The following is a 20,468-nucleotide window of genomic DNA, read 5'->3' on the forward strand; positions in this document are numbered from 1 at the left end:
GCTGGTCTAGCCCCAAACTGACTGCCCCCCAGCTTTTCTAGTTGCCTTTGCGCTGCTTCTGTGCAGTGTATGCGTCAGCCCAACGTCAAGCTCTTTGGGTGTTGCATCATTTATCTGGCTGGTCGATCTACTGCATAGGAAATTCGATTTCTGCCTCCCGTCTCACACCCCAGCTCCCGACTTCTGAAAATCGAATTCCTCTGCATCAAGGCTTCTGGATCACTCACTGCCTCTCTTTGCTGATGTATCTCCGGCTGAGAATCTCTCTCTCTGGAACCTGCTATCCCTGTCCCTCAACTGCAAGAGATCTCCTCAAACGATTTTTCCTCTTGAGAACTTTTCACTTCAGAAAATCGATTTTCTCTATCTCTCTGTGTGTTTTCCAAATGACCCTCAAGCCCCTTCTTATATCTTCCTGCTGAACAACCAACGACCTAAGATTAAAACATAATCAAAGGCTCAAATTGTTTTGGTTTGATCCGTGGCTTTTTCTAGAAGTTTCACCCCTGATTAGATTAATACCCATTAATATTTTAATTTTCCTAAAGTTTAGACTTACAAACCCCATTAAAAATATTAATTATTTTAATAAAATCACTTCTGGATGGAATTTCCCAAAACACTTTCTGGGTTCTTTGGAATCCCGTGTCCAAGCCTCCCTGCAAAATTTGAGGCTTAGAGCACATCCGATGCTATCCCAAATCAACAATGAGGAGAGATGTCTCTTGTATGCACTTTGTTGTGGGTGAAGAGACACATCCATTGGGCTGGGCTTCTTGAGCCTACATAATGATGAAGCCGACCTGAACAATTTACACGTGTGGGCATGAATTCAAAATCGTACTTATGCTTGTCCGAATGAGATGATCTTTATATCAATCTTGGACCTCTCGAAAAGAGGAATCCAATGCAATCGTCCTCTCCATCAAATGAGTTGTCCCAAGGTGGAATTTGGCCCTAGTTTCCAATTTTAACAAGGGGGCAGAAATAAAACAACACATCACATCGGCTACAAGGTGCTTCTCAAGAGTTGGGCTATCAGCTGAAGAAGATGAATAGGAGCAAAGCTCTCCTAGGGGTACCCACTTTTGCTGGGAAACATAGACAATTTCACATTTCTATTTAATAATATTGCATGCATCAAGCCCAAGGAGTTAACTCAATTAGTTGTCGCCATATTGCTAGGCATTTGGCTATGTATGTGATGGTAGGTGCCAAATTCAAATCTACATTGTTGGGAGCAAGGATGAAAGCGGCAATTTCCAAAAGATTCCAAGAGCATTTTTCTTATATAATATACACCTTAAATTATTTTGATGCCTATATATTCGAAAGAAGCATGTAGAATGTTGGTTGCAAAAATAAGAAAACATGGATTTCACTACTGGATTAATGATGATGATTAAAGCATCCACCATTTAGTACACATACAACATCAATTATCTAGCCGTTCTAACATTGTTATCAAATTATCAACCATGACATCAACCTTCAAGTTTCAACAATTAACATTTGTCATCAGCACACTGTAACACATGATATCGGCCACAAAATTAAACAAAAAAAAAGCATCATATTCATGACCTATGAGTTGTAATATGCAATCAACAATTCAAAATTCAATCTTAAACTATCATATAATGTTTACAAAATAGGCCACAATAAAGACAAAGGACTCGTTAAGTTCTAGAAACTAGATTCTAGAATCTAAACAGAAAAAGACAATAATTCTACTATCTACTTTTCTTTCCTCTTGCCATGAGAAACATCTGATTTCTTTTCCAGTGATCTAGGAGCAATAGGACTAGGCATATCTAGAAGTGGAACAAGACGATGTGCTACATGACCCCCACACAAGGCTAGAGATTGTGTACCTAAAGCTACTACATCTAGAAACTTGCTAGTGCTAGCAATGGTGGTGGATGGGGGCCACATCTCCGCAACGTTGCCATCATGAATCCCACCAGCTAAAAGTTCAACCTCCAAGTACTCTAAACCTATGGCTCCATGCTCCAAATTAGCCTCCTCTAGATTATTCACCCAAGTCGTATAAGTCATGTCATTCCTCGCCACCTCACACTAATGGGACTATAACCTTAAGTGGTAGTGCATGTAAATCAAGTTTTTTCCGGGTTTACAGTCAAGTTATTTCTTCTCGCATTGTGGATGAAGCTATAGGTGTTTCAATACCTCTCTACAAAAGAAGCATTCACAACCTATCTCAATCTTCACTTACATGTAGACTATCAAACACTCTATGTTTATCGATGCCCTTGTTCAATTTACTTCATACTTGAGCAAATTCCTCATCTTGAAAGACCACCTAGTTTGATGCAAGCATCTACCTAATTTGTACCTTTGGATCCATGTGGTTTTTTCCTAACCCCGCTCCAAGTGTTAGTTGGGCCAAGCAAAATGGAGAATAATATTTGGGTGTAAGGGCATACTCTAACGCATGGAGTGGAACATTCAAATTATCCCAATTTTTTACCACATATTTATGAATATGATCATACAAGATCACATCTCTTTACTAAACCATGTCTTTTATTTAGCCTACCATGTTATCCATCTTCTCATACACCTCCCCAATCACTAGTTGATATGTACCCGCAAACTAAATCAGATTTATAAATGGGCTTGATGAACTACAAAACATAGATAAACTAAGCCCACACTAACCATCCAGAATAGTGTGGTCCATGTTACCACTCAAACCAGTAGGGGACTTAAAAGGGGTTCCTAAGAGGGCAACTACTAGGTCAAGGGTAATGGTGGAGGCTTAGCCCACTGTCACAATAGCTAAGTCTCCCTGCTCTTTACAGACTTTCACCAATGGGAGGATTCCTGGTAGTGTAGGGATCACTTAAGTAGATGTCAATGTAGAGGTGAGAAGTGACCCTAAAAACCCTTTCCCAAGGATGGAGTGAGGAATGGAACTTGCTTGCTCTTTAAGCAAGGGACTTGGTCCACTAAGGGTAAGGGTTGAGGATTGGAGGGTTGAGGGCGAAACGATAGGCTTATAAAGGAGTTTCTCAATCCCTATAATCCTTGGAAACTTGGATTCCTAAATGGTCCTTGACAAATAGTTATTGAGAAGTGGGACCACACAGGGCCAAGTGGACCCAACCCAGGTTCCAGGTGGAATGTAGCAGCCAATGATGTTCCTATCTTGGACAAGGTGAGAGGAAAGGACCAAGCAAGGATATTTACTTCAAAAGGTTGAATTGATCCTATTGAGGTCTAGCCTTGGGGATGCCTAGGAAAAATTTGGTCCTAGAGCTAGGGCTTGGGATTCCCGGAGATTCCACCATTAGAATTGCCTCAAATTTGGAGGAGAGGGAGGGGACCCACCAGCGCAGTAGCCTCTAAGTGATCGAAGTTTTTCCTTGGGTCAATTCCTGGGAAATTGATGCCCTAGGTGACCTAATGGAGCTAGACTTGGGGAAAAAGGGGAAAATAGTAAGAAGGTTAAAATGATCACCCCTTTAAGGGACCAGTGCCTAATTCACTTGGGGATATGGAGTCAAAGATGATAATGAGTAAGAACTTGGTTTCTTGATCAAGGAGGCCCAGAAAGTCAACTTCATCCAATGTTGAGAGAAAGACAAGAAAAGTGACTTTCAAGCATTTATACTTCAAAGCAAACGATGCAAGCTTATCGAGACAAATAATCTCTAGGACATTTCATTCATATAACATTGGCCCATACATTAAACTAAAACATGCTCAATTCCACATTTCAATTATGCAGCAACTAGCCCTAATTTTAGCAATATGCAACAACAAGAATAATAACATCAAAATTCACTTACAACGTTATAGAGTATATCCAACCAGCATTTTGTTCACAAGACAAAGCTCCAAGACAAGATAAATAGCCCAAATCCATACATCAAAATTCATCCACGTCCAGAAAATGTCCTCCAAGGAAATAATGTGAAGTTCTATATGATTAGAGAGATCCCAAGTCAAGTGATGATACAAATGAATGTATCTAACATCAATTATAGCCTCCTAAGGAGTTTGAATTAGCCTATGGGCCTACATTAGCCCCTAATGATAAAATAATGTGCAAAATTCAAATAAAACCCCTATTGGTGACAAGCCCACCAAACTAGCTCACAAGTGTAAAAATAAGCCTCACAAGGAGCCAAATAATAATATGTACATGTCACAAGGCCCTCCAAAGGCACAATAATATCCAGAAGTGCCATATTGAGGAATAAATTCCTCGAATTATGATGGACAAGGGGGTGGCCCCTTGTTCTCCAAGTAATAGACCTGTGGTGCTCTCAATGGGTCTAAGGGCACATAAATGACCCCATGGGTCTCTTTATGAATCGAGGATGCTTGTAGATCCTCTGCAAGGGTCCAAGTTGTGGAATGAATGCTGCCATGACATCGTACGAGTCTTGGGACACCTGCCAAGAGTGTAGGGCCCCTGTGGGGGCCTGCTGGGCGTAATGTATCAAGCATATCACCATCATCCCACAAGTGCATCACTAGTAGTCTCTGAGCATCCATGAAGACCCGTGGAGTGTTGTCTGTTGATATGGAGGCCCATGGCTCTCTATTCACACCCTACATGTGCCAATGTAGACCTCTGGGGGTTAGGATCCCATATAGGGAGACCCAACCCAAATGGAAACCACCTGCAATCCTACATAAGATTCAATGTGTCCCCTCGGCTTCCAGTACAACCAGTCATTTAAATAATCGGGTAAATGAGCTTACAAATCATGGATAACAAAGTGGGCACTTCATAGTGGCATGCCCTTCCATAGTGGGCTTTGGCATGTGCTAGTATCTCCAAGCTCCAAAGGGGGTTAGCCAAGTACCTTATTAGGTGGTTTCAACCTTTAAAGGGGATAGTATGTCCAAGGTACATCCCTCTAATGGGGGTGGCAAGTGACAAATAAGTGAGATGGAATAGGGAATGAGAGGGGCAGTCCTGGGTCACATAGTGGGGCATAGGGGTATCTAGATAAGGGGAAGCCCACACCTGGGTATATAATGTATAGGAGGGAAGATTCGTGGTACAAGAGGTGCCTTAACCTTGATTTTTCCACCCTTCTTTATATGCCTTTTGCCTTTTATGAATTTTCTTTAATTAAGTGCTTGGAGCTCAAAGGACAAGAGCATGATGTGTAAATATAATAGAGATTACCCCCTTTAAGGCAAGGTGCTTCATTGCCCTCCAGGGGTTGCGACAATCATGGGTTCCTGAATGATAAAGGAGGCTCATCTAGGGCATATGGAACCAGGGTAATGGCCATGGATTGGGGTAGAGCTCATGTGTTGGCTTTTGCCCATGTGTTAATTATTTTTGCCCCAACCATCTTTTGCATTTTGTGGTACAATTTCCTATTAAATGTGGCCAATTATGCTTTTTCCCTTTTTTTTAGTTGCTTTGACCTCCGGGCCATCATTTTAGGGCTGACCCAAGGTGGGGGCAAGGGGATAGGGAGGCTAGCCCTATGTGGACCCAGAATGGGAATGTGGACCCAAGTGGGAGAAATGATTAACGGAGATATAATGAGTGGGAAGGGAGTAATTTATGCGAGTAAAGGAACAGGACCACGCACCCAAAGTCGAGGTTTCCCAAGTAGTACCACCCTAGAACCAAATGGTCAATAAAGGAGATCCCACGGGACTAAGATTCAAGGGTAACAACCAAAATATATCAAGGAGACAAGAGTACAAACTAAACCCACTCTTTTCGCCAAATCCCCCCATCAATCCATACATAGAAGTATCCATGATAATTAAACCCAATACTCAATTATCAAATGACAAGACATACCTTTAGATTCGAGAGTCCCACCTTCAAACATACAATCAATACAGGTGGGTGAGGGACCACATGGCTGGCTCAGGTGGCAGAGAAATGGCACAACGAGCTAATAGGAGGCATCAAGGGGTTGTTGACTGTCGGCTGAGGCTCATCATGGAAAAAAATTTCTCCTGGGAATATCACCCACAAAGTGGCACATAAATATCACTCAAATCCCCCCTCAGGGGGTAATCACCATTGATTTCTCCACCCTTCTTTATATGCCTTTTGTGTTTTATGAATTTTCTTTAATTAAATGCTCAGAGCTCAAAGGACAAGAGCATGATGTGTAAGATATAGCAGTGATTACCCCTTTTAAGGCAGGGCGGTTCATTGCCCTCCAGGGGTTGGGACAATCATGGGTTCCTAAATGATAAAGGAGGCTCATCTAGGACCTATGGAACTAGGGTAATGGCCATGGATTGGGGTAGAGCTCATGTGTTGGCTTTTGCCCACGTGCTAATTACTTTTGTCCCAACTATCTTTTGCATTTTGTGGTACAATTTCCTGTTAAATGTGGCCAATTATGTTTTTTCTTCTCTTTTTTTTTAAGTTGCTTCAACCTCCGGGGCATCATTCTAGGCCTGACCCAAGGTGGGGGCAAGGGGATAGGGAGGCTAGCCCTATGTGGACCCAGAATGGGAATGTGGACCCAGGTGGGAGAAATGATGAATGGGTGTATAATGAGTGGGAAGGGAGTAATATATGTCGGTGATCCAGGATGATCTGATGATTCAATTACACAGGTGCTCAAAGTGTTGTCGCCTTAGTTTATGGGTGTCGTTCAGTTTCGACGATGTTGGTTATGATCAGGTTGTTCAAGTAATGTTCGTAGTTTTTCATGGCATTCAGTTGATGTGGTGTTGTACCTGGCTGTCGACTTATGTTCATCGACAAATTCGCCAGGATTGATCGACGACATGTGTTTTCTCATTCGACTCGCAGAGTTAGTGTCAACATGGTTGTGTCGTCCATCACAGAGGTTTGATGTGTCGACATAGGTGTCATCGTGGCAGAGGATCAATATCGTCATTTGTCGACGATAGGTATGGGTTCATTGTCATCATGAGACGAATGTCGCGAACGTCGCTACATACGAGTTTTTAAAAATTACATATAAACCCTAATCCATGTATTAAATCCTAGACCTATGCCTAAGTTCTACAAACCATAATCCTAGACCTATGCCTAAATCCTAACCAAAGCTATGTGTTAATTCATTAAACCATGTATTAATCCTATGTACAAATCCTTACCTAAGACCCTAGTCCTAAGTTCTAATCACACCTATGTATTAAAAATACATAAAATACATTAATCATATGATCTAAACCTAATGCAATAAACCTACACCTAAGAATAAACCCTCTCGGCCTAATCCCTATTTATAAAACAATACATTATAATAAAACAGGCCCTGATCGCACGGCTAACCGTGTCGGAACCTAACCACGTTCACATGTCAAGTGGAGGTTACGGTTACAGCCCCTAACTGTTGGCCTTCTAACCGCATCGGAGGAGTCTGTTCATGTGAACATCGCTCACAGTTAGCATTCACCGCAACAGATAGCAGCATAAACCATGTTGAAAACCGTAGGGGTCAACTGTCATGTGAGCTGAGGTAAGCCATCGGCGGGTTGGTCATCGGAGCTGTGGGGATAACCCTTCCAGGTGGCCGCCAAGGGTTAGACCGCTTGATCACATGCCAGCGGTCCACACAATCCACGCAGCCAAATTGTTTGCGGTTTCAGAATTTATTATAAAGTTTTAATTTGGGTTTTCAACAGTTTATTTGTTAAACTTAATTCGGTGACCATGCCAACCTAGTCTAGGTGGCACAAAACCATAAGACCGAGTTCCCAAACTCATCATGGAGCAACCAATTCATCTTGTAATCAGCCCATGGAGGTTATTATGTACCTGCAGGCCTATAAGAGGCAGATTTGCTCATTGAAGAATAGCTTGAGTGGTTTCCAGCTTTTGTATGCAGGTTCAAGAGGGATAGAGGCGATTTTGATTTTAGTGTTTCGAGAGCATCAAGAGTCAGATTTGGAAACCGTAAGCAGCGTTGGAAAGCTGGTTCAGAGAGCTATCTGATGACAGAGGTCAGAATTGCCTGTGTGCAAGTTCAGTCTGTCTAATTCACTGTGTAATCGACACCTTCTTCTCATTCCTAATAAAAACAATCGCCCATCTTGAAAGCGGACCCGGAGACGTAGTCCATCAGGGACGAACTCCGTAATCAATCTTGCTATCTGGTATATCTATGTATTCGTTGTTTTCACTTCTGTTTTGCATCTTAATTATGGTTTATCAGTTGTCATAAAGTGATCAATTCAAGCAGTTTTCCTCGATTTCTGTGCTTTCAGTTAACATTCAAACTCATTAAAGGCTAATCAATTCTACATCAATTTTTAGTATATGGTCATTTCAGATCATATAATTTGGTATCAGAGCAGGTTGCGTTTGTAGAATGTGCCATTGAATGTTAACCAGGTCTAAGTAACAACGAGGAGAAGGAAACCCTGAGCAGATCAATCCAAAGATTGGAAAGCGACAAGTCGTTCAGAAATCGACTATGTCAGGACCTGATGCAGGTCAAAACACTGAAACTAAGATGAGTGAGGAACAGTTTTAGCAGGCGTTCTTAACTATGCAGCAGATGTTGGGAGAATTGTACGAAGACAAGAAGGCGAGAGATGCTTCTTCTTCAAAGGCATCGAAGAAGGACAAAGGTAAAGGGAAGGCTGATAAATCTCCTTCACCTCCATCATCCTCTTCTTCTTCTTCTTCCAGTGCAGAATTTGAAACGGAAAAGAAACCTAAGAAAACATCTCTTTTGAAACTTGATGTTAAATTTGAGTTACCAGTTTATGATGGAGAAATGTGTGATGCAGGAAAGTGTTCCCTCTGCGGACAGAGGCAACCCCTCTAGCCCTAGAGTGGGTCTAGTCACAGCAAGGACAAAATAGCAGTTAACTCCCTTAAATAGTCATCGTTGGAGGCCTACCTCAAGCCGGTGGTCGATGAAGTTCCGTTGCGCTGCTCCAGCTTCCGTTTCCTTCTCCTTAACAAGCAATCAACCTGAAACACCACAAAGAAACAACAAAGCACGTAACCGAGAAACAACAATGATCTATTTACTCATAAAGTCAAGAAGTCATGAGCTATCAAGTAAATTACATACAAGACATAGGAAATCATCATTGATTGTATTAATAATAAATCAAGAGCAAAGCTTACAACCAAGTCTTGACGTCGCAAGCCTTCTCAGAGGGTCCAACCAGTGTGTTTCTCCGAGCATTCACTCTCAAAGATGGGTCTCCCAAACAAACAATATCTCTCTCTCACTCACAAGCTTTAATACAAAGTTAAGGGCACTCCACAACCTCTTACAAACTATTTAGCAATCCCACACTTGTCACACTCACACCAAAGCTATCTACTCTGCTAAAAACAAGAACTAGCAACCAGCAATCCAAGAATTAGGAACTAGCAGATCATAGCAATGGTGAGTGGTTTTATAGGAGAAGGAGTCTCCATGAAATGAGGGAGAGGGAGCTTATCTTCATGGGAGGTTGCACAAGAGGCGGAACCACCATCCCAGAGTCGGAAAGGCGACCCAAACTGACCCAACAACCAGCTCTAGAAACCTCCAGAAGGCCCACTGTTTGAACTAATTCGCTAAATCTGTATCGTCGCGGGTCATGAACTGGGGACTAGTGACGATGTCGCAACGATACCGTGCATGACAGAGAACCGTCGTGGATTTTAAGGGTTTACTAGCGACGATGCAGGAACTTAGTCAAAAAGGGTCAATCTTCAGCATCAGAGAGCATTTGCTTAATCTTCTTACATGAGTGGGAAGATATGAACATGTTTATTTGACACATGACACAACAGAGGGACTGAGATGAGGACAGTGACAAATTACTGTGTAAAAAAATGAATCCTGAAAAGTTAGATAACTGGATAAAGCAGTTAGAAGTGTATTGTCACTTTCAGAACATTTCTAGAGATAAAACTAAAATTCAGTTAGCTGCACTTAGAATGGGGGGAACAACTTTAATCTGGTGGGAAAGTAAAACTCAGCGAGATGTCAAGCGTAAAGGAAAAGTCATCTCTTCATGTTCTAAGTTTTTGAAAGCTCTTAGGAAACAATTCTATCCTTTAGGATACATGCAACAAGTTGTTATTGATTGGCAGCATCTGACGCAAGGTAAAGGTCTAAAGCATCCACAACATAAAATAAATTCATTGACACATAAATATGAAAAGAAAACTAATATATAAGATGTGTATCATGTTTAGTGCTACATCACACATAACAGTGAATTGTGTCCTGAATCCCGAGTCCTGACTCAGCCTCAAAATATCAACAAAAAATATAATAGTGTATCTCATATCATGAGTCATATACAATGAAATGAACCACTAAGTAACTAATGATTTCCTCTGCCCCTTTTGCGAGAAAATATAATAGCTTTCCCTCTAGATGAAGAAGGCCTTGGGGCTGGCATTGGACTCTGATGTCCTCTAGAAGAACTAGGAGTCGGAGAAGGTAGACCACGTCCTCTACTGGTGAACATGGTAGGTGGTGTCACCTCCTCCTCCTGTTACTCCTCCTCCTCCTCTACAACTGCTACCTCATCCACTGCCTCCTCCTCTAACCAATCAAGGGTTGATTCCATGACAGACTCTCGGCCTCAACCCTCCATGCAGCAGTGGTTCAATCCCATCCAATGATATGGCCTCCACGTCAAGTGTCTTCTAAAGTTGCCTCACCCACAATCGGAGATTGTAGTAGACGCAGGCCATGTCGTGGGACTCCAACCTGTATGAGAGTCATAAATTATAAATTAATAATTATAAAAATAATATATTATAATTTTTATTATTTAATGAATTCAAAAAATTAATTTGAAAATTCCTGTTGTGCTTCTTGGTGTGTATTTTTTCAAATACACTCCAATTGCGCTCACATCCGGAGGAGCTACATGCTTAGATGAGCACTCGAATGGCAAGCTTTTGGAGATTTGGTACTCTGCCCCCATAGTTTCTCCAACACGCATCTACAACAAATAAAAGAAACATAAGAAAAAAATGAAAGTTGAAAGTTGAAACAAAGTATAAAGAGATAAATAATTTGAAACAAAGTAAAGCTTACTTGGCATTTTGGTCGTCCTATCCTGGATAGCCATGTCAAAGCTAAATGTGCCACCTGCCATCATGTATATCTCCATTTCTTTAGAAATTTCCGCACAATGTGCTAAAGATGACACCATCTTCTAAACACAAGTAAAGAATCCATCCATGACCTCAGCATCAAATATGAAACCAGAGGAGTAAGAAAATGCGGGGTTCGGGTAGATCCTTGCAACATGAATGGGACGATGGAGTGTATTGTTCCATCGCTCATCAGTCACTCTCCATATCAGTTGTTGTTCCTCAAACCCCTCATCCCCCTTATCATCATAAAGCTACAAATAGATTCTTTGGCCTTATCCATGGCTTCAACAAGTAGCCCATTGTGGGCTTGTCTCCATCAACTAATCGAAGAACCTTTATCAAAGGTTCAATAATGGTATGCACCTCCTGCACTCCTACCCAAAAGCTTGCTTTCCTAGTGTGAAACTGGCCTGCATATGGCCGCTCCCTCTGGTTTGTGTCTAAATGATAAAGCACACCACTCCTCTAAAAGAAACACTCTCTTCACACCCCATATAGGATTTAAGAGAGATTCAAGAGATATAAAGCTAGTGGCAAACTGTAATAGCAGGGTGCACCAACTCCTTGTTATTGGTGAATATTCTCATCAAATGAAGCACAAATGCATGATTATATATAAATTTTGTAATGTATTTTGATGATTCAACAATATCCCTGACAAAAAAAAAAATTCCTATGTCCTCCAACATCATGTCAATACAATGTGCAGCACAAGGTGTCCAAAACAAGTTAGGATGACTCTCCATAAGCATCATGCTAGCAGCGACATAATTTGTAGCATTGTCCATTATGACCTAGACAATGTGAAAATTTCACTACTGAAATTTTTATTGCAACAACTAGACTAAATTCTTCTAACTGTAAATTAATTAGCAGTTTATTTACTATGAAAAAATATTGAATAAATCACACTGCAATCTTCACAAATAAAATACTGCAAAAGATAAACTGGAAACTGAGAAAATACTAACACACACACAAAATATGACATAGTTATTTTGGATTAAAGTCCCCAAAAAAACCAACTTGGGAAAATCAGTTCAGCAGCTAAGGGTTTTATTATTATGCAGTAGTGAAAATCTGAGTACAATCTTTGGAAGCCCAGCTGGCTATCCAATCAGCAAGATCTGACAAAAAATATTCGGAGAGAAGGTTGTCTCCCTCCACAAGCAAACCTTGACCTCTGAAAATTGGTCGTCCAATCTTTGCACAGGCCCTCGCAACTTCTAATCGATCCACGCGATTGTCCTGGGAAAACTCGCACAATCCTCGTAGTTGTACTGTGAAAACTCATGCAACCGTAACTGCGACCCGTTACGAAATTCCACGCGACCCTTGTGGCTGATCTGGATTAGTTGCATCGTGGAATACTTCAATCACTCGCTTTTGCCTCTTCCAGATCTGGAAATCCTCCTCCAGATCACTGTCTCTGCCCCTCTGACACTTTGCTACTCGATCTCTGACTTGATCACTCCTGCTGAATCACCTGCACTGGAGAATCAATCTGTCTAGATCACTGAGTATCTACAACTAGTCTCACACTCAAGTGCTTCTCACCTTCAAGTGTTCTCCAAAGTGTATTCTCCATTTACCCATCAACTTCTTCATATAATCTCCAGTTGAGACATCAACGGATCTCCAGTTGAGACTTCAATGGCCATGATTAAAACTTAATCAATGGTTGAGATTATCTTCTAAGTCAATCCGTGTGAGTTTCTAGATAATTCACACCCTTCTCAATTAATTTCTATTAATTAACCCCTTTTCCTAAGTTAAACTTAGGAAAAATTAAATGATGGCTAATTAATTTCATTGAGCCATCTCTAAGTTGAATTTCCAGAAACGATTTATGGGTTTTGGAGATCTCATGTGTTTGAGCCTCTACACAAAGTCTCGAGACTAAAACACCATCCGATGCTACAAAAACTAATAGACAACATGTTGTGGACCTACCTCTTGAATGAAAATGTCCAACAAATCACATAATAATCATGCATCTTTGATGTGTGCAAATGCATCAACAGATTTCATAAACAGTGTCCCCTTGGGACAATTAACCAAGAAGTTAATAAAGGTTCTACCCTTCTGATCAGTCCAACCATCTGACATCACAGTGCATCCCGTGTGTGCCCATGATGCCCTGAATTGCTCCAATCTTACAGTGCAATCAACCTTTTCATTTTGAAGAATAAGCCCTCTCAAGTCATCATAGGAAGGGGCTTTGTACCCTAGGCCAACAATAGCAATAGCATCAAACATAGGCTAGTAAAATGGATTGTTCCTAGCAATGCTGAAGGGAATGTCACTCCATAGAAAACACCTACCCACCAGCTTGTCAGCTTCTTCCTTCTCCTTTTTTTCAAGAGTTGACCTAATAGATGGTTGTGCACCAAGTGTGGTTCTAGGAACAAAAAATGATCAAGCAGTTGCGGGGTTAACTGTAAATGTTGATGCTGAAGAAGAACCACTCTCATGGTCACCTACCACCACTCCACCCCTTTTCATTTGAGTCTTCATAGCTTCCTTGTTTAGTTTGGCTGACTTCATATCTTCTAATGATTTGAGGGCTTTACAGATGATTTCTAGAGTTGCACCTGGGCAAAGTCCTACTTCATGTCCCGAAATTTGTGCAAGGTGGAATTTCAATAAGAATACTCCCCCTGTCATATGCTTCCCACACAAATTGCAACTCAAATTTGATCTATCGAACCCCCCATCAGGTTCACCATATTCCTCTAGAAGGTCTAAATGTTTGAGCATGTTTGTTGACTCTTAATGTAAGATTGAACCTAGGGCACAAGAAGAATTTTAAAAAATAAAATCAACAATCAGCATTTTGAATTTTTAACAATAAAAAACCCTCTCCATTCAATGAAACACAATTAGAATTTTGAATTTACGACAATAAAAAACCCTCTCCACTCAATGAAACAATAATGGCAAAAAAAAACACACTCCCTGCCCTAGCAAAATCATGGAAAATAAATGGGTGACTGAAACCCAAGGAAAAACAAGGAGAAAACAAAAAAATAGGGTCGAATTTGATGCCCATACCTGAAATCCACAGCCTGTTGAAGAAACTCGATCCAAAATAGAAATTTATTTGCTTGGGATCCTAAATACCTTCGGTTGTCTCATCTCTCACCCTTGTAGATTCATTCTCCTCCTCCTTACCTCTCTCACTTGCCCTCTGTTTGCAAAATGAAACCAAAAAAACCAAAAAAAAAATGTTTATAAAGTCGTTGTTCCATGCACAAGCGATTTTTTCCTATCGACTCGCGATTTTTACAATAAAATCGCAATTTTTTCGTTTTGAAAAAATCACTCAATTTTATCGGTTGATAAAATTGTCTCATCAAAAAAATCTCGATTAGGCAATAAAATTGCAATGTTCATAACACTAAGTGAAAGGAGTGAAAGAATCAGAACAAATGGAATGAAAGAGTGCTTTAATCCACTAGCCTAGATCCCTCTTAACTTTGGATCTACCAAGCACTGAGAGGGATCAAATCTCTTTTCACTCTAAAAGAAGTTTGCACCTCAAGAGATTTGATCCCTCTCAGTGCTTGGTAGATTCGGAGTTAAGATGGATCTAGATTGGTTTAATTATTAATGATTGATCATTATAATTATAATTTTATTTTATTTTTATTTTTAATTTTATGTAATTTGATCTAATCAAAATGTTTAAATTAATAATTATCATTATTAATTTTATTTTCATTTTTTTTATTTTTTTAATTATATTTTACGTTTATTTGTATTGTTATCTAATTTGACCGAGTCAAAATGTTTACATAACATAACCTTACAACATCTCTTCCATATTAGACTAGAGAGCGTCTCTCGGCGCATTAATAAACACTAGGCATGAATTCTTTTCCCTTGCCATGACACCACAGTGAAAAACCAAAAAATAATTACTAAAGAAGAGCTTTCTAATGGCTCAAGGGTGCCCCTGGAATAATAGAAGAGTGTCTTTGCCCTTAGGAGTGTCATTGCCAAATTGCTCCTCAACAAGGCAGGAAGCACCCTAAAACCCCCGAAAGCATGCTCCCTAACAATGCTCTTGGACAAGAGCAACCAAAAGCACGCTTTTGAAGGCACTTTGGAGGCACTCCTACTTGGAATGCAATTTGGAAACAAAACAAAGGGCCTGGGGAATTTCCCACACAATGTAGATTCAAATCCGGCTGAATAAGGCACACTAGTCAATGCCAACAGGTTTACCATCTATCTATGAATGTGGGGAAGTATCTTTTCGGTTTCTCTGGGAATGCCATCTATGAATGTGGGGAAGTATCTTTTTGTTTCCCTACAAAAAATTTCTTGGAAAAAATATTGTATACATCATATTCTTGAGTGCTAATGAATTGTAAAAAACATGCTATTTTATCTGGAAAAAATATTGTATACATCATATTCTTGAGTGCTAATGAATTGTAAAAAACATGCTATTTTATCTCAACCAATTATATAGACCCCAAACGACTCAAACTTTGAAAAGGCAGTTGAACAGAAGTTCCCTGTAATATATTCATCGAATGATCTACACATTTCAACAATGTCAAATTTCTGTTAGGACAAGATCTGAACACTCTGCACGTGCACTGTAAATGAATAACAAGGAATACTTTTTAAGCTCGGAGTTCACTCAATTCTTTGTCATCCTCAAAGAAAGTGGGAACTAAAATGTGAAATGGAAAACATATTTCAGTTACATACGGCATTTGACAAGGCAATTTTTAAGCAGGTAGGGGGTTTCCACAGTTTAGCATTATGAAATATTATTTTTCAGGATTAACGTGTATATCAAAGCTTTAAGTTTAAACTTCAAAATCATTCATGTATGTTCCATAAGTGTCATTCAATAATGACCAAATTCTCATGAGCTTGAATAGTCCACTTTTAACACTCATTGCATAAGTGTCATTCAATAATGACCAAATTCTCATGAACTTGAATAGTCCACTTTTAACACAAGTGGTCATTCAATAATGACTAAATTCTCATGAGCTTGAATAGTCCACTTTTAACACTCATTGCATAAGTGTTATTCAATAATAACCAAATTCTCATGAACTTGAATAGTCCATTTTTAACACATTGTATTATGTGATGCTCAGTGTCACAGAGTGAAAAAGTGTGATTGAAAGTTAAAACTAGTGAAATGAATCACACAGTGTCAATTGCCACCTCCTATACTTGCACCTGTTAACCAAGACCACCAGAGAAATCACCCATCCAGGACTCCTTTGTCTCAAGCATGCTTAACCATTAGCGAATGACGCTCATAGGAAATGGGTCATAGATGAGTGGCTTTGAACAATGAATATGCAGTTAATTCTAAAAAGAATGATATTTCTTAGAGAAATTATTGTCAAGGTCACTTTCTTGAAATAAAATCAACTTCTAGTAGGGATCGCAAATTCAATATTCAAATCCATAGAGAGCCATTCAAACAATTACAAATTCGTATTGATCATAGGACGACGTCGGGTTTCGCAGTTTATGGAATTATTCATTGGTTTTTAGGGTTTTAATGAAATGGGTAACAAATTGCAGTTACAAGGCGTTTGACATGGAAAATCCAGATTGCAGTTACATGGCATTTCTGGAAGACAGATTGCAGTTACAAGGCAAATCCAGATTGCAGTTACATTGCATTTCCAAGATGAAGTCACTTTCTTAAAATAAAAATTGGTTTTTGGTAGAGGTTGCAAAATTTGATATACAATCCTGGTTTATTATCACACATATGCATTCACACAACTTGTCCATATTCATCATGCAATCACTCAATTATTAGGTTAGTGGGACTCAAATTATTATGTAAGTAGGGCAGCTACTGCCTCTATAGACACCCCATCGGCATAAGTTCTTGATGATATGTTGTGGCATGAAAGTCATGGTATCTTAGAACTCATATGCAACTATGTACCAAACCTCACAATCAATCTGCAATGGTAAACAAAAAGAGAAGGAAGAGTAGTAAGACGGGATTTTAGCATGCCATTTAATTTACTCTTTCCAACGATGATGAGAGCTTTTTCAACAAGGATGGTTTAAGATGTCTTCTGCAACCTCACATCAATCTCACTTCTTTGCGCAGTTAAAATCACAAAATTCATTGGATAATACATATATCAATGATATTGCAACCACCTTTGTAGCCAGGTGGGCTAGCTCAAGTGGGGAGCACTTTCTCTTCTTTTTTTTGTGATTAAGTTGAGTTTAGGGTTGGAACACCCGTTTATTGGATGGAGGAATGATGATTAAGCTGAGCTTAGGGCAGGACCAGCTCGTCTATTGGATGGAAGAATGATCAACCCACAATGGAAAGCTATCACCAGAATTGTGAGGATCAGTCGAGCCTGGACTCCCATTTAATTTCCCCAAAGTGGCTTCTATCCTCAACCCCTCCCAGACCTAACAGAAACTAAACCCCACTCAAACCAACTAATGCACACCTCATGGGTTAAGTGGTAAGTACTTTCAACTTCATGCCAAAAAGTCGAGGGGTCTATTCCCTGGGCTGCTTCCTCTATTGATTGCCCATGTCAAAAGGTCTAAGGGTCTATTCCCTGGGCTGCTTCCTCTATTGATTGCCCTGCGTTGTCCTGGGTTCACTGCCACTATTCCGTACACAATGTCCCTACAGGTTAGGGGAGTTCCCTACGAGGTTTTCCTTGAAAAAGGGCAATTTTCAATTTACATTTTCAATTGACAAGCTTTGAATGTGTATACCCTAAAGGCAAAAAATTCAGTAAGAAAGAGAAGAGAAGCAACTACCTGACAAGGGTACCGCTAGAATATCCCCCGGTGCAATCAAGGAGGAAGCTAGTGAATTCACAGTCATCAAGTCGGTCACAGTAGTCCGATACTCCAAAGCAATGCTGAACAGACTATCTCCATGCTGAACAAGGTATGACAAGTAAACAGCTGGGAGGCCATTATCGCTCTCATTGAAACAGTTGCAGGGTAGAGGAATAACCAGCGATTCCCCGATGTCCACAACGTCAGGACTCGTTATGCGATTCGCATCCTTGATCTGCCCCGCCGTTACCAACATCCCAAAAACATTGTTGGCGATGGTGGAGAGGGTGTCCGCCGCCCTCACCTTGTAACTAGTGGAAACGGATTTCCGAATACCACCCACGCACTGGCATAATGTGGGGATTCGGAGCATGTAATTTGCAGGAATGATCTGGTTCTCTGCGTCCGAGTAGGACATGTCGAAGGCATTGGCTCCCAGGAGTGCCACCGGGTCCACCTGGAAACGCGAGGCCACCTCCGACAGTTCCAGGTCCGTGGGGAGGCGGTATAAGAGTAGTGAGGAGCAAGTGGCATGCCCATCGCAGGGCTCCATTGTAGACTTGGAATTCACCCCTACAATCAAAACAAGAACCACTACTACCATGAATTGCACCCACATCGTTCTGTCGGAAAATTAATGAACCAGAAATGTTGGGGCAAGTTAGGTACCTCCTACAGATACAGACAGACTGTGAACCTTAATCATTATCACTCTGATTCAGATTGAGGAATATTATAATCACTAGGATCAATATAGGAGAAAAAGCTATGTTCAAACATGCAGCAATTGCCAGCACCAGGCTTTGTGTGTCCCACAAAATTTCTTTTAGCAAACCACTTTCGTAAGGATTGTTGACTCTGTAATTGTGCTTTCTTATCAAACTTATTCTCCACACAGTTCCATGGGTCCATGTTCTTATAAACCTTGCCTTCTTTGGAGTGATGCATTCGCCTAGAGGATTGTACAAGCGGAACCGCCATGCTATTACAAACCTTGCCTCTTGTGGGGAATCCATTGGCCCAGAGGGTTTTACAAGTGGAACCACCATGTTCGAAAGCCTTGGTCTTTTTTGGGAAATCTGAAATCTATTCGCCCATCTCTGTATACCTTACACAGTACGCAGTTTCTGAGGGCTATTCTGATATTTTCTCTTTCATTTGAAGCTCTAGAAAGTATTATGGCCATGATCATGTGGTTTTAAATTAAATAGCAATTTAATCATCGAACACAGTATTTGCAGTCCTCTTTTCTCTACTTTGATAGTTGGTCCATGTGATGACTTCATGATAAGTAAAAGAAAAATATGGATAAAATAAACATGAAAGTAAAAGAGAAAGTTAAAGTCAAAGGGTGAGATTCCCCATCATAAACCTGACCATAGATTTGCTTACATGTCTAGAAAAGCTTAAAAAATAAGTTTATAAGTTTTAAAAATAAAGAATGGTACAAGTTTAAAATTTTAAAAATAAATAATGGTGTAATTATTATTTTTTTTGGTTCAAAGTATTAAAATACATCTAAACATACATGTAATGTTGATAAAGTAAATTTTAAAAAATAATCATTAAAAAAATATAATTCCCACTTGGGGTGATGGACGAGGTTATAATATTGCAAGTTGAGGGTGTTAATGCTTATTCCTTGCAGCGGGTGGATGATGAGACGTGGTAAATCAATAGATTATGGAATTCTATTTATGAACATTCTTGAGGCACTAATGATTATTTGGCTATGGGTTTTACTAGCTTTTGGTATTATTCGAATTTATGAGATGAGTGGAAGGTCTGTCAGAGGTTTTGCCAGCGCGTGTTTTGCAGGGTGTTGCTAGAAAGTGCCCTGCAGAGTAATATTCAGGTGGGGAGGCTCATGTGTGATAGCTAGTGCAGATTCTATAGATGCCAAGGTATCAGACGACGACAAGCTCGACATTTGGGACCCGAGTCCTAGGCCTAGCCTCCTCCAAGCCGATAGCAAAAGGGAAGAGCACTAGCAGGTAAACTTTGGTTATTGGCAACTCATATTTTTCGAATTATGGTATGTTTGCATTGTAGGGGTTAAGTGGAGACCTCAGTGGCCCAATTCTTAGAGTCTTGCCCCTCTGGGGAAGGTCTGGCATCTCTATTTATGTTTTATGTTGATTTGGTTGGGGTAGTTTTTTCTCCCAAGTACCTGCTTGGAAAGTGTTGATGGGTGGTCGCTTCCATTCTCTTTTATCTGCAATTGGGGTGGTGGGGAATGCCATCCCCTCGGAGTCGACTTATATCTTCTAAGGGAGTAGGCTTAATTGTATTTTGTGTTTGGTTACATCTAGAGGAGTGCATCATTATCTTTAAGTGGGACCGTGGGATGGTCTGATGGTTTCCAGTGGCTTGAGGTTGGACCTTATTTTATCTGCTTACAGTGTCGAGATGTGGTGTGATTTGTAACAGACCCCCCTTGGTATTTCGATCTAGTCTATTGTGTGTTCGAACCCCTGGTGGTGGTTGGATTCTAGGTGTCAGGTCGTCCTCCTCTCTTCCCCAGTCTTTGTAAAGAAGGGCAAGGCAGACCAACCCTCCCCAGCCTAGTGAGGTAAACCTCTGGTTT

The 20,468-nt window shown here is 40.4% G+C and overlaps 1 protein-coding gene across 3 annotated transcripts in view; it reads right to left on the reverse strand.

Annotated features, from left to right (window-relative positions):
- LOC149205128 (lysM domain-containing GPI-anchored protein 1-like) overlaps positions 1-19,078 on the reverse strand; it is a 42,569-nt gene extending 23,491 nt beyond the window's left edge. Inside the window, exon 1 of one of the 3 annotated variants that reach the window (XM_089394899.1) lies at positions 17,858-19,078. In XM_089394899.1, the coding sequence (XP_089251025.1) occupies positions 17,858-18,500 (643 nt within the window). In that variant the 5' untranslated portion in view covers positions 18,501-19,078. The remainder of the gene's footprint in view (positions 1-17,857) is intronic. The other 2 variants (XM_089394900.1, XM_089394901.1) reach the window with 2 other exon arrangements.
- Positions 19,079-20,468: the final 1,390 nt, after the last annotated feature.

The sequence above is a fragment of the Pinus tabuliformis genome, chromosome 1_2 (genome assembly GCF_031772625.1).
Source record: "Pinus tabuliformis cultivar Carrire ecotype Pingquan chromosome 1_2, CPIR1, whole genome shotgun sequence".
Taxonomy (NCBI): Eukaryota; Viridiplantae; Streptophyta; class Pinopsida; order Pinales; family Pinaceae; genus Pinus; species Pinus tabuliformis.